Source organism: Phyllostomus discolor, chromosome 14, assembly GCF_004126475.2.
Source record: "Phyllostomus discolor isolate MPI-MPIP mPhyDis1 chromosome 14, mPhyDis1.pri.v3, whole genome shotgun sequence".
NCBI lineage: Eukaryota > Metazoa > Chordata > Mammalia > Chiroptera > Phyllostomidae > Phyllostomus > Phyllostomus discolor.
Window position 1 is genome coordinate 35456880 of NC_040916.2, and position 13698 is coordinate 35470577.

The window sequence follows — 13698 nt, forward strand, 5'->3', positions numbered from 1 at the left end:
CAAAGAAGTCCAGCGATAAGACTAGAAGGAAGCACCGAACTCTGTGTGGTTTGTGTTCTTTCAGAATTTTTAGTGGAAATAGACTGAAGCAGAAAATGCTAGCTACCTAGAATCTGTTTTTCATCTTGGTGACCTCTTTGCTCGTAAAATGGAATTGTCATCTTCTAGTACTGTCAGACTTATGACAGTAATTTTTTTTGTTTGTAAATCAAAGGTTAAACATACTCTATAAATACAAAGTGGCATTTTAAATTACAAAAGGGTTTTTATCCTTAGAGGCAGCCCTGCTTGTAATTGAGCACACTCGTCCTGCCTTTGGGTGTCTGTAATCAAGGTTGCATGGGTGGCCCTGTCTTGTGTGGCTCAGATGGTTGGGTGTCCTCACAAAGTGAAAGGTTGCTGGTTCACTTCCCAGTCAGAGCACAGGCCTGGGGTGCAGGTTCGGTCCCCAGTCAGAGTGCTTATGAGAGGAACCAGTCCGTGTTTCTCTGTCACACAGGTGTTTGTCCCCCTCTCTTTCTCCCCTCTTACCCCCTCTCTCTAAAAATAAATAAATAGAAATCTTTAGGGGGAAAAAAGACCACATAGGTAGATGGTATAATAGGTGGGACCTGTTATATTTTGGGCTATGGAAATTATTCTTACAGCAGAAATTGACGTTTATTGTCTACAGTCTAGGGCTGGGAAAGCTCAGTGCTGTTCTTCCGAATCTTGGCTCAGGAAGTTGACGGTCCCCTAGCGTCCCAAATGGAAGGAGGTTATCCATGTACAAACAAAAGGGAAAAATCGGGAGCAAGCAGTCAGGAAGCTCATTTTAAGTAATTTCAGGAACCGCTTGAATTGCTGCTCACTTCAGTAGAACTCCTGGAAGCGATCACAGTTTTTAATGGCTACATCAGTTTTTCTCTCATTCCCTTTCCTATTATTTTTTAAATTTGAGCTTATTGGAGTGACATTGATTAATAAAATTATATAGGTTTCAAGTCCTTCCCCATTCTTAAAAAGAGATGTTACAGAGTTAGGGAAGAAGAATATACAAATGATACATGTTTCTGAATTTTGTACCTGCCCTGAAATATCTTCAGTCCCTTTTTTTAAACACTTTATAAAAAGATTTTATTTATTTATTTTTAGAGAGGGGAAGGGAAGGAGAAAGGAAACATCAATGTGTGTTTGCCTCTTGAGTGCCCCCTGCTGGGGACCTGGCCCACAACCCAGGCATGTGCCTTGAGTGGGAATCAAACTCTCTTCTGCCTTTAATAGGCTACATTGGCACTGACATTTCTATTCTTCACTCACTGGATGTTTGATAGTTACCAGTACATCAAAATCATGTTTAAGCAGTTAGAACACAAATTGTTGGCGTACTCAGTCTTGTTCTTAAAGGTGATTGTAGAATGCTGAGTTTTTTTATAAATACCATTTTGCTAACCTAAAACTATAATAATGACAGCTAAATCTAACATTTGAAAGTAAACATGTCTTGGTAGGCATAGCACTTCGTTTTCTTTAAAGATTTTATTTATTTATTTTTAGAAAGAGGGAAAGGGAGGAGAGAGTGGGAGAGAAACACCCATCAGCTGCCTCTTCAGTGCCCCCAGATTGGGACCTGACTCATAACCCAGCCATGTGCCTGACAATGCTGCTTACATTTTTGGGTGTAAAAATAATCTAAAAGTCGTATACTTCTGTCTACTTGTAGATATAAAACAGACGGGAAAGAAAAGGAGGCGGTCCTTGAGGAAGATGATGACCTCTGGATCAGAATTCGACATCGGCATATTGCGGTTGTGTTAGAGTATGTGAACCTGTTTTAATTTTTATTCCATATTTTTTTTGAACACTAAATATGTAAAAGTACGTTTTGTAATCTTAAAGTGTGTCTGTAAGGCATTACACCTTTGAAATTTAAAGAATTCTCTCAATTTGACAGGGAAATTCCCAAGCTTATGAAGGAAATTTCGTCAACAAAGAAAGCAACAGAAGGAAAGGTAAGAGTGTGTCTTATTTAACTTTAAAGGAAAAATAATGATGAAGGTGAATTTTAAAGTTTATTTAAATTTTTTTTATTTTATCTAGTGAGCTTTTTTTTGGGTGATTTCTAATGTACACAAAAGTAGAAAAAATGAACTCTTATGTACCCATTACTTAGCCTCAGCATTTTGCCTCTTTTGCTTCATTAAAGTTTATTTTTAAAAGGCCATTTAGCTACTTTTGTCAATGCATTGTTGCTAGGTTTTTTATATTCAGGTATAATTTACCAAAGTAAAGTGCACAGATCTTAAGTGCATACTGAATAACTTTGGAGTCACAAACTAAATCAAGATATCAGACATTTCTATCATTCCAGAAGGTTCCCAGTGACATAATCTGTAAATAAAGAAAATTTAGCCTGATCCTTTTCAACCTTTATTTTTACACTGCCTTTTTTGTTAGTAGTTAATACCTCTTGTCTCTATAATGCAGAATAGAACTGGTGATAGAGGATATTATTGTTTCATTCCCAACATTAGGGGAAATATGCTTGATACTTTTATCATTGAGTATTATGCTAGTTCTAGGTTATTTAGATACATCATTTTTCAGATTTAAAAAGTTCCCTTCTATTCTTAATTTGCCAACAGATCTTTAAAATCAGGAATGGGTGTTGGATTTCATCAAATGCTTTCTTGGCATCTATTCAGATTTTTTTTTCTCCTTTATTCTGTTAATGTGATAAATTATTATACAACAAACCCTCCTTGGGTTTGATAAATCACAAAATTCTTGTCCATTATTTCCTCACATCCAGATTTTGTCATTTTTCTTGCTCCTGTCCTCCTGGGACTCCACTTGCTTGTGTTTTAGATTATTTGATTCTATTCTGTCTACCTTACATTCTTCCGTTCCCTTTTCCCCCTCATTTTTTCCTCTCTGCTTTAATTGAATTTTTTATTAAACTGCTTTTGAGTCTCCTATTTCTGTCTCTGTTGTGTCCAGACTGTTAAATCTGTTCAATGTATTATTTTTAAAATTGAGTTATAAAGTTCTCTTTATAGGATATGATTCTGTGAGTTTTGGCAAGTGCACACTACCGTACAATCACAACCAGGAACAGCTCCATCCCCACCCCTGCTGTCTCCCTGTTTCCTGGTGCCCGTTTATGGACAACCTCCCTCCCTCACTCTGATCCCTTGGAAACCACTGATTTATTTTCTGTCCCTATGGTTTTGCCTTTTGCAGAAGGTCATCTAAATGAAGTAAGACAGGATGGCTTTTTTCCTTTCGCATAGTGCACTTGATACTCATCCATGTTGCATGTAACAGTAGTTCCGTCACTTTTTACTGCTGAGTAGTACTCCGCTGTGTGGGGTACCACACTTTATCTGCTCACAAGGTGCAGGACATTTAGTTTTATGTTTTCAGTTTGTCAGCAATTATGAATAAAGCCACTATAGACATTCAGGTTTGTGTGGACATATGTTTTCATTCACTGGGAAAAATAGTTGAGTGGGATTTCTGGGTCATCTGGTAAATGTATGTCTAACTTTCTAAGAAACTTTCAAACTATTTTCCAAAGTGGCTCTACCATTTTATAGTCAATCAGAGTTTATCATCAATGCATGACAGTCATTATGTTTTTAATTTCAAATGATGCATTTAGTTAGTTCTAGGATAGTCATTGAATTTTTAAGAATAAATTCTACCTTTTCATCCATTTAGTTCATCTTTTCCTCTTTTTTTTTTTTTTAAACACAAATATGTTACTTTGAAGTCCTTGTCTGCTAACTCCAACACCTGGATCATCTTGGATCTACTTTTATTGACTATTTTACCACTTGAGTACTAATCACTTTTTCCTGTGTGACATGTATAGTAATACTTTATTGTAAGTTAGACATTATGGATGATACATTGTAGAGACTCTAGATGATATTCTTTCTACAGAGTATCAAGTTCTGTTCTGGCAAGCAGTTAACTTGCTGATGATTAACCTTGATTCTGTCAAGATTTCATGTAGGCTTTCTTACGGTGAGTGAATTTCGGCCTCTCACGTATTCTGAAGACGTAGCTCTAGGACTGAACGTCTGGGTTGTTTACTTAGCAGTCTCCTTTGTGCGGAATCAGGGCGTGCCAGTGTTCTCTACGCACTGAGATCCCTCGGAAGTCGCTGTCCAGCACTCAGCCACCCAGCACTTGTTCTCTGCTGGGCCTGTACGAGTCGGGCCCTGGACATGGGCAGCTCAGTATCTGGTGGCCAGGGACCCAAAGGCGATTCCTCTGTACCTCTTTGAGTTAGGTTATGACTGGCTCTTTTCTCTCCAGCACCCTTTCCCCAAAATTCTACCTTACGAGCTCCACACTCAAATCTTTTTTGTTCTGTCCAGAGAGACTTGCTACTTGAACTCGACTTCCTTTCATTGTGTTCTGGAAATGTCCCAGGAAGAGCTGAGTTCAGTGTAGAATCACCTTCTGGGCTTTCCTTGCTCAGTTATCAGAGCTGTGAGCTGTTTTTTAATTCATGACCTGAAAGATGTTTTTTTACTTATTCTGTCCAATTTTATTTTTGTTTATGGAGGGAGAGTAATTTTGATATCAGCACTTTATTGTGATTGGAATTAGAAATTTCTTAAATTTGTTTTCTTAAAAAATTTGTCAGTTATTTAGTAAATTGACAATTATTTAAAACTATAGGACTTTAAAGTTGTTACATAGAATAACTAAACCATAAGTTTGCTTTTAAAATGTTTGATTTTTTTCCCAGACATCACTCAGTGCTCTTGCCCAACTGATGAAAAAGATGCCACATTTCCGTAAACAGATTACCAAGGTAAGCAGTCTCGTATGTGAGGTGCCTGGTTTGTTGGTCCATCTAGTTCTGTAGTCAGGTTTAGCAGTGCATGTCATGGCATACTTGGTGTTAGCTGTCCTGTGAACCTTACTCTAGTTTGGAGAAGTACCCCAAATAACTAAGCTTTCTAGTAGTATTCTCTCTATATATAATCTAGCTTTATCCATGTCCAACTTAAACATTTTTATGTCTTTGTCTTGAATATCCATACAGAGAGTGTTTGGCACTTATCAACTTAATTAGAAAATGCAGGCTATGGCCAGGTAGCTCAGTTGATTAGAATGTCATTGATACGCCAAGGTTGCAGGTTCGATTCCTGGTCATGGTACATACAAGAAGCAACCAATGAGTGCATAAATAAGTGGAACAACAAATTGATCTTTCTTTCTCTCCCTGCCCCTTTCCTTTCTCCCTTCCTCTCTCTATAATCAGTATTTTTAAAAAGATTTTAATTATTTATTTTTAGAGAGGGAAGAGAGGGAGAAAGAGAGAGAAACATCAATGTGTGGTTGCTGGGGGCCATGGCCTGCAACCCAGGCATGCGCCCTGACTGGGAATCAAAAAATCAATATTTTTTTAATAAAAGATAATTCTGCATTTAATCAACTGGCAATTATTCTACTTGATTCTTTAAAGTAATAATTATGTATTAATAGATTTAAAAATAGTTAAACTGTGTGGAAAGACAAACTATTAATTTGCTGTTCTAATTATGCTTATGAGTTATTATCAGAATAATCTTTACATGTTATCATCTTGCACCCTAATTAATAACCAATAATATAAATTCGGAAGTTCTCTGCCAGACTTTTAAGGACTTCACTATATTTTTCACCTTATTTTTCATTACCTGGAAACCCAGTACAAATTCAGTACTTTCATTTTATTTTATGCTGTCTGTCGATTGTCCTTGCTGATCATGTTAATTCTTACATTTTGCTTTTTGGGGGGCTGTTTCCCTTGCTTTACACGGTATCTCCTTTTTCACCTAAGCCCACACTTCCCTTCAGGCCAGTTTATCAGTTGCACAAAAAGAAATTAAAATGCTTTAAATCAGCAATTTTCAACTTTTTTCACATGTAAACTAATTACTAAAATTCTGCAGCACACCAAAAAATATATTACTTTTTTTGCTGAACCTACCAAAAAAGTAGATATAATTTCAGTTCATTTACAGTGGACAGCTTTTGTTGTATTTGCCTTTTGTCATTTTTTTATTTGACAGTCTAAAGGGAAAGAGGTCAGTTCCCTTGACTAAAAAGTCAGGTATTACATTTTTTCTTTTTATAATCACCACAACTGACTTATTGAGGTCTTCTTAACGTCAGAAGCTATAAAATCTATGAAAAGGCTGGAAATCAGAAGCTATACAAGAGGTGCTATGTCATTTTCTTAAGTTCTTTTTAAAAAATTGAATTTATTGGGGTGACAATGGTTAATAAAATTATATAGGTTCAGGTGTTCAATTCTATAATACATCATCTGTATATTATACTGTGTATCCACCACCCAATGAATTGCTTATTTTAAAAATTGTGAGGCACACCAGCTGCTTTAAGTGATTGATTTCTTTTATTTTTCAGCAAGTTGTCCATCTTAACTTAGCAGAAGATTGTATGAAAAAATTCAGGCCTAATATAGAAAAGCTCTGCAAAACTGAACAGGTACGTACAGTCCGAAATACCTGTGTTCATAATAGATTTCCTGGGTGAACTTTCCAAAGTAAAACCTGACTTCGCTCAGCACTGTGTGTCCTGCATCACAGAACCGCTCTTAGAAGGGGCATCCCTCGGCCGCACTTAATACATCGTTGTCCACCAGTATTAACAAGGAGCCATACAGCCTCGTAGTAGGCGAGTCCCTCCTAATCTGTGATGATGCATTCTTGGTTGAATGGGGTGATTGGAGCGTTCGGCGCATCGTTTCGGTAGCACCGTTGGCAGCCTTCCGCGGGGCGCGGCGTTGAGCGCAGCGTCCTGCGGCGCACGGCACAGGCACGGGTGGCCTGTGTGAGAGGCTGCTCTGTCGTGGGAGGCTCAGCTCAGCACTGCCCAGTGGAAGTAGGATGCAAGTCATACGTAATTTTAAATATGCTAGGGGTCACATCAAGAGGATAAAAAACAAGTGTAGTTAATTTTAATAATATATTTGACTTGACCCAATCAGTATATCCAACATATTATCATTTCAACATGTAATCAATATAAAACATTTATTAGTGAAATACTTTACATTCTTTTTCTCATACGAAGCCTTTAGAATCTGGAGTAGCACATCTGAATTCAGCCTGGCCATGTTTCAGGTGTCGGTAGCCACACATCATGGCTGCCCTGTGCAAATGGGTTTCTAGTGATGGTTTTCTTTTTCTCTGAATTGTTTTTTGATTTTTTACGTTTTCTACAAGTAGTAGTTTACAAGTGATGCCCACATGTTCCTGTGAAATGCCATTAATATTCCATTAAAATTTGGCAAGATTTTATACAAAGATGTTTTCACTGAAGGTGAATTCAGGTGATGGACACTGACTGTGTCATTTTCAATAAGGACCTGGCACTTGGAACTGATGCAGAAGGACAGAAGGTGAAAGATTACATGCGAGTGCTTCTTCCAGTTCTCCTCAACAAAAGCCACGACAATTATGATAAAATACGGGCAATCCTGCTCTATATCTTCAGTAATAACGGTAATGGAGACTTTGTTCATTCTCATGACCGTGTTCGAGTCCCCAGCTCAAAGCTCACGTTACGTTAAGTGGTTTACTAAAGATCATAAGAGAGTGTTAGAAAATTCGAAGGTAGTAGCTGAAATTGGTTAGAATAAATAAAAGGAAAAATGAAATTGGGAGAAGACTGAAGGGTATGTAATTTAAGTGTTTGCTTTTTTACTTAAAAAGCATTATTCATGGGTTCTACCTAAAACCCGGAAACGATTATGGTAGCAACTGTATGACTCATATTTTTACTCGCCTCAGGAACTACGGAAGAAAATTTGGACAGGTTGATCCAGAATGTCAAGATAGAAACGGAGAGTGACATGATTCGTAACTGGAGCTACCTGGGCGTGCCCATCGTCCCCCCGGTGAGGAGGCGCACGTCCTGCGTGGGCTTGTGTGTGCGCCGCGCGGCTGTTGGCCTTGGGTGTTCTCTTGTGTGGGAGTCCGTGGGGACAGTGGTCTGAACTCCACGCTACAGATTTGGTCGGTGAAAAGCTGAAATTTTGTTTTCCATGTAGGAGTGATTTGGACAAATACATCTTTATACTGAATTTATATTTTATGGCTTCTGTTGTAATTTTCTATTTATACTTTTCTCCTTATGATTCATTTATAGCAAATTTTGAAAGAACTGTATTTAGAATCTCACTCCTTCCAATCAAGTTTTATAGCACTTTCGAGTAAACATATTTTCTGATACTATTATAAATTTTTTCATTAAAGCAAAAATACTGTGAGGTTATGTGTCCACACCTATACAGATTATTTGAGTAGGCATTTCCAGTCTTACTTTTAAGTAAATACAACATAGTATTTGCTATAAATTAATTATCTTCGTTAGAAAACTTAATAAAAATATCACTAACTAGATTTTTGGTTTTTAAATTTTTTTTCCTCTAATTAATTAGTCTTCACAAGGCAAACCATTGCGAAAGGATCGGTCTGCAGAAGAAACTTTTCAGCTCTCTCGATGGACACCTTATATCAAAGATGTTCTGGAGGTAGAGTTCATTAAATTTTACTTACACCCTGAGCACCCATCTGTAGAGTCTTCTTAGCTGTTTGTAAGCTTATCTGTCAGTCTGAGTGTATCTGCAGGTAGGGCAGGAATTTTCTGCAGTCCTGGGGGGCTTCACAAAAGAAGGCTGTATCTGGGGTCCAGAGGAGGGGAAGCTCTCAAAGGTTCTTTTCTTAAAGACAAACACACACCACTGACTGCCCCAAGTAAATAAATAAAAATAAGCACACACTTTTAAAAAATTTTATGTTTGTTTGTTTGTTTGTTTGTTTAGAGAGGGAAGGGGGGAGAGAGAAACATCAATGTGCGGTTGCTTAGGGTCAGGGCCTGCAACCCAGGCATGTACCCTGACTGGAAATCGAACCTGTGATACTTTGGTTCGCAGCCCGCGCTCAATCCACTGAGCTACACCAGCCAGGGCCTAGCACACACGTTTTTAAGGGAAAAAACTGTTGCTGTTTAAAATAACTATATGTAGCAGAAATGCAAATAATTTTTTGAGCGAAAGTTCAAAACAAAATAGCATTTGTACATGACCACTATGAGAACGTGTTAGACTCCAACATTTGATTAAAATGTAAACCTGTTGTTTGCCATTATATCCAACACATGGTTTATGGTTTTAGAAAATATTCAGATGTAGGAAATTAGAAAGTAAAGTCATAAAAATTGTATTATGAACTTGGTCAGTTTATATAGTTCCATTTATTTCGAATTTCCTTTGACTTAAACTGCAATTTGTACTTTCCTGGGATTTATTTGGGTATAATTTATTACTATGATTTTTCTGTTTTATGATTTATAAAATACAATCTATGCATACAGTATATCCATATGTGTACGTATATCCTAAAACGTAACCCTAACATTTACTTTAGCCCTTTGGGTGGCCTCGTGTGCCCCTGGGCCAGCGTGCACCTGGTGTTGCAGAGCCACTGCTCTGAAGGGCAAGGCCTGGGCTCCGGGCAGCCTGAGGGGAACGTCAGGACCAGGGCGGTAGTTAGAGATGCCTGGCACTCGCAATACAGAGGTCCCAGTGAGATGCCTGGGATCCTTACACTAACCTGGGGACCTTCCCAAAAACGAAGTGCAGGCATCCCCTAAATACCGGTTTAAAAAGTGAGTGAGTCACTGCGTTAATTTTTGAAGCAAGTAAGATTTGTAAGGTTCACAGAAAGGACTAATCTTATTTTATTAAATATATATCCTTATGTTCCTTAATTGAGACACAAATTTTGAGATTTATGTAAAACAAGTAAATAAAAATATCATGGAATTTACATTTTCTTAACAGTGTGAATTACTCTTTTCTGCTCTAGGATGCCATTGAAAATAGATTAGACTCAAAGGAATGGCCATATTGTTCGCAGTGTCCAGCAGTGTGGAATGGCTCAGGAGCTGTAAGGTAAAACCTGTAAATCAAAGGCAGTGAGTAACATTTTTGCTATGATATTGCAGACTAATAATTGAAATGGTGCACAGGTATTCTTTGTAATGGCAGCTCCGCTTGAAGCATATCAAAAACTTACAAGACATTTTCCTTAACTACAACCTGTTATAAATGAGTGCAGGTAAGCAATGTGAAAACGTCTAGCAAGAAATCTCCAGCATGAAACTCTGCAAACCACTTTTGTTCAAACAGTCACATCACCTTTTCCATACACTGCACAAATCCTTTTTTGCATTTCAGTTGTGTTTTTACCTTTCTTGAAATAATAAAGCATAATATGCTGAAAATGTTGCATATCTTCTTCCATCTTCAGTATTGGCTACACAAAAATTTACTAATTTTGATGTTTTTTTAAAATCCACACTGCTATGACAGCTGTCACAATACAGTCTAACAAAATTGTTTCTTAAATTAAAGACAACTAAGCACTACTAGAGCCATCTTATGGAAAAAACCATCAAACTTTTTAGCTAACCCAATATTGTGTGCGTGCGTGCATGCTAAGAAGACTTAATCTATCCTCTTAGTGAATTTCAAGTATACAAATTTTTTAAAACATTTATTTATTTTAGAGAGAGGAAGGGAGGAAAAAAGAGAGGGAGAGAAACATCAGTGTGTGGTTGCCTCTCACTCACCCCCTACTGGGGACCTGGCCTGCAATCCAGGCATGTGCCCTGACTGGGAATTGAACTGGCAACCCTTTGCTACATAGTCCGGCTCTCAATCCACTGAGCCATAGCAGCCAGGGCACGATACAATTTTGTTAACTGTAGTTACCATGCTGTACATTAGATCTCTAGAACATTCTTCTTGCATAACTGAAACTTTGTGCCCTTTGACCATCATCACCTCATTTCCCCCTCTCCTCAGCCGCCGGAGAGGGAGAGAAACATTGATGTGGGAGGAAAACATGAATTGGTTGCCTCTCGTTCGCACCCTCACCGGGGACAGAACCCGCACCCTTTCAGTTTCCAGGATGACGCTCCAACCAGTTGAGCCACACTGGCCAGGGCCACACCACACTTTCTTTATCCATTTGTCCGTTGACGGACATGTAGGTGGTTTTCGTACCTTGGCTATTGTGCATAACGCTGCAGGAGCGTGGGAGTGCGGATGTGTCTTCAGTGTCTCCTGCAGCCGTCCTCTGCCGGGTCCCGGCAGGGGGCGTGCCAGCCCCACGTCAGCGCCAAAGTACCGCCTGCAGCCTCCCCTGCCCCCTGCCCTGTCTGTAAAAGCCTGCTTTTTCAGTGCCACTTCCAGCATTTCTTTAACTTTAAGAAGTCGTAGGCTTTTCAGGTATTTTATTTCTTCATGTGCAATAACTAAGAGATGGTGTTAACTCTGTTTTATAGGTAAAGATGCTGAGCTAGATTATGAATAATTTGTCCAAACTACCAGATCAAAATTAAACTTGAAGTGGGTTGTCCTGCCTGATTCTTGGTGCCCAGTCCTTTCATAATTATTTCCTTAAAATCAGTGTAACAGTGCCAGCTTTGAGTTTGCTTGAGTTAGGCTGTTTGAAAAAAAGTCTATAAACAGTAAGGCTTTGGAAGGTTTTGTAGTATGTTTATGTTTTTTTTTTTTATTTTTAAGTGCTCGCCAGAAACCCAGAGCTAATTATTTAGAGGACCGAAAAAATGGGTCAAAGCTGATTGTTTTTGTGATCGGAGGAATTACATACTCTGAAATGCGTTCTGCTTATGAAGTTTCTCAAGCACATAAATCCTGTGAAGTTATTATTGGTAAGGCTTGTTCTTTTCTGTTTCTTTAAACAAACTCTCAATGCAAAAAAAAAAAAAAAACAAACCCACACATAAAACCGTAAAACTTGTATTTTACATTTAGAACTAAATTATTGAAAGCAAAACAACTTGTTTTAGTCATAGTGTGTTTTATCTGATTTACTGGAGTTTTTCTTGGTTGGTCAATAATTTAAAAAAAAAATCCTGTGTTTGAAAGGATGAGTTTCAAAATATTATTAAATATGTCCTTAAAACGTTATGCTCCTTTTCTTGCTGTCATTATTAAGTATTTTTGAGACATTTCTACAGAAATATTTTGAATTATGTTGTGAATATGCACCTGACATTGTCGAGGCCTAAATGTGGCATTTAGTTTTTAGAATTTCAGTCAAAGCCAGTGATTCGTAAGCTCTCCTGACTCGAGCCTCAGTCCTCAGCGCAGCCGGATGGCTCTCTGTGATGGAACAGCGACTGTTCTGTGCGAGGGTGGAGTAGCCTTCAATTTTGCTTTTCAGTGTATCAGTACATGGTGCAATGCAGTCACAGCACCAGGAGGGGGCAGTGTTTCTGAAGGTTTAGTGAGCATGCTCAATGAGGAGGAAGATTGAAATAACTGCAGTGTAGGCAGATTTCAGTATCTTATAGGAATTTTGTTAAATTGCCCCAGGCTACTAAACTTTGTGTATTTGAAGGACAGGACAATACAGTTAGCCAAGGAAAATCAGCTTAACTGCTGGCCTCTAAAAATTTATCTTTTTCCTTACCAGGTTCTACGCATATTTTAACACCCAAAAAGCTGTTGGATGACATAAAGATGCTGAATAAATCCAAGGATAAAGTCTCCATTATTAAGGATGAATAGTATCTGGGGAGGTGGCGGTTCTTATTAATACTTTCAACTAAACTAGATCAAGACAGTGCTACTATTATCCAATTTAAACAATGTAAATATTTTATAGAATAAGGACTTTCCAAATATATTTCCTAAAAAACTGCTTCTGATTACATATAACTGGGTTTGCCACTTGTAATAATTTAAGTATTGTTGATACTTTGCAGATGATAAGAACTATTAAAATACTTTTAAAAGGACATTTTTTTTCACCTTTAGAACAAAATATAAGAGTTATGGGTAATGGTTCACAGCCACCTGTGTACATACTAATTACTTATCTGTTTTATGCTGAAATACAGTCTTTGGAAAAAGAATGATTTTAAATGAGAAGGTTATAAGATTAAAAACTGTAAATGTGTATGTATGATAGATTTTTTTATAAATGCACTTTTTTCCCAACTGAAATTGATCATTTCTTTCATGTGTAAAATAATTCAGTCATAAAATTAGAATGATTTCACAGTATATACTGTTCTGCTAGATTCTTCTAAAGAACACAATTTTTATAACTTTTGAGTTCATATATGTTTAAATTGGAAAACCAAAAATAATCATGAACATTCTAAGAGAAAATAAATACATAGTTATAAAAATTATCTTTGGTTTTTGGGGGGTATATATAGGGGAAATTAGGAGGTTTAAAACTTCTAAGCTGGGAAGCTGGAAAGAAGAAAAAGAATGCACCATAATCTTCCCACCAAGATAACCCAATGACTTTTTTAAAAAGTAACATAATATATGTGTAAGGTTGGGTGATATCATCATACACTGCTTGACAACAGGGGTACATGTGGAGAAACGTGTCATTAGGGAAGTTTGTCCTTGCACAGACATCATCGAGTGCACTCACACCCAGATAGTACAGCCCGCTGCACACCGGGGCTGCACGGTGCAGGCTGCTGCTCCCGGGCTGCAGGCCTGTCCAGCACGTCGCTGCACCAAACAACACGAGATTCAGTCAAGAAACACAGTAAACACAGGGTGTGTGGGGCTGCTGCTGCTATAACGCAACATACTGTGTTTTACAGAATGCTTTTCTTATAAGTAGC

At 37.8% G+C, this 13698-nt stretch overlaps 1 protein-coding gene across 2 annotated transcripts in view; it reads left to right on the forward strand.

The window, feature by feature from the left end:
• STXBP3 (syntaxin binding protein 3) overlaps positions 1 to 13245 on the forward strand; it is a 35232-nt gene extending 21987 nt beyond the window's left edge. For both annotated transcript variants that reach the window (XM_028502902.2, XM_036015839.1), the window contains exons 10-19: positions 1703 to 1798; positions 1934 to 1991; positions 4745 to 4810; positions 6415 to 6495; positions 7376 to 7514; positions 7803 to 7909; positions 8453 to 8545; positions 9882 to 9967; positions 11606 to 11754; positions 12522 to 13245. In XM_028502902.2, the coding sequence (XP_028358703.1) occupies positions 1703 to 1798; positions 1934 to 1991; positions 4745 to 4810; positions 6415 to 6495; positions 7376 to 7514; positions 7803 to 7909; positions 8453 to 8545; positions 9882 to 9967; positions 11606 to 11754; positions 12522 to 12616 (970 nt within the window). In that variant the 3' untranslated portion in view covers positions 12617 to 13245. The remainder of the gene's footprint in view (positions 1 to 1702; positions 1799 to 1933; positions 1992 to 4744; positions 4811 to 6414; positions 6496 to 7375; positions 7515 to 7802; positions 7910 to 8452; positions 8546 to 9881; positions 9968 to 11605; positions 11755 to 12521) is intronic.
• The last annotated feature ends 453 nt before the right edge of the window (positions 13246 to 13698 follow it).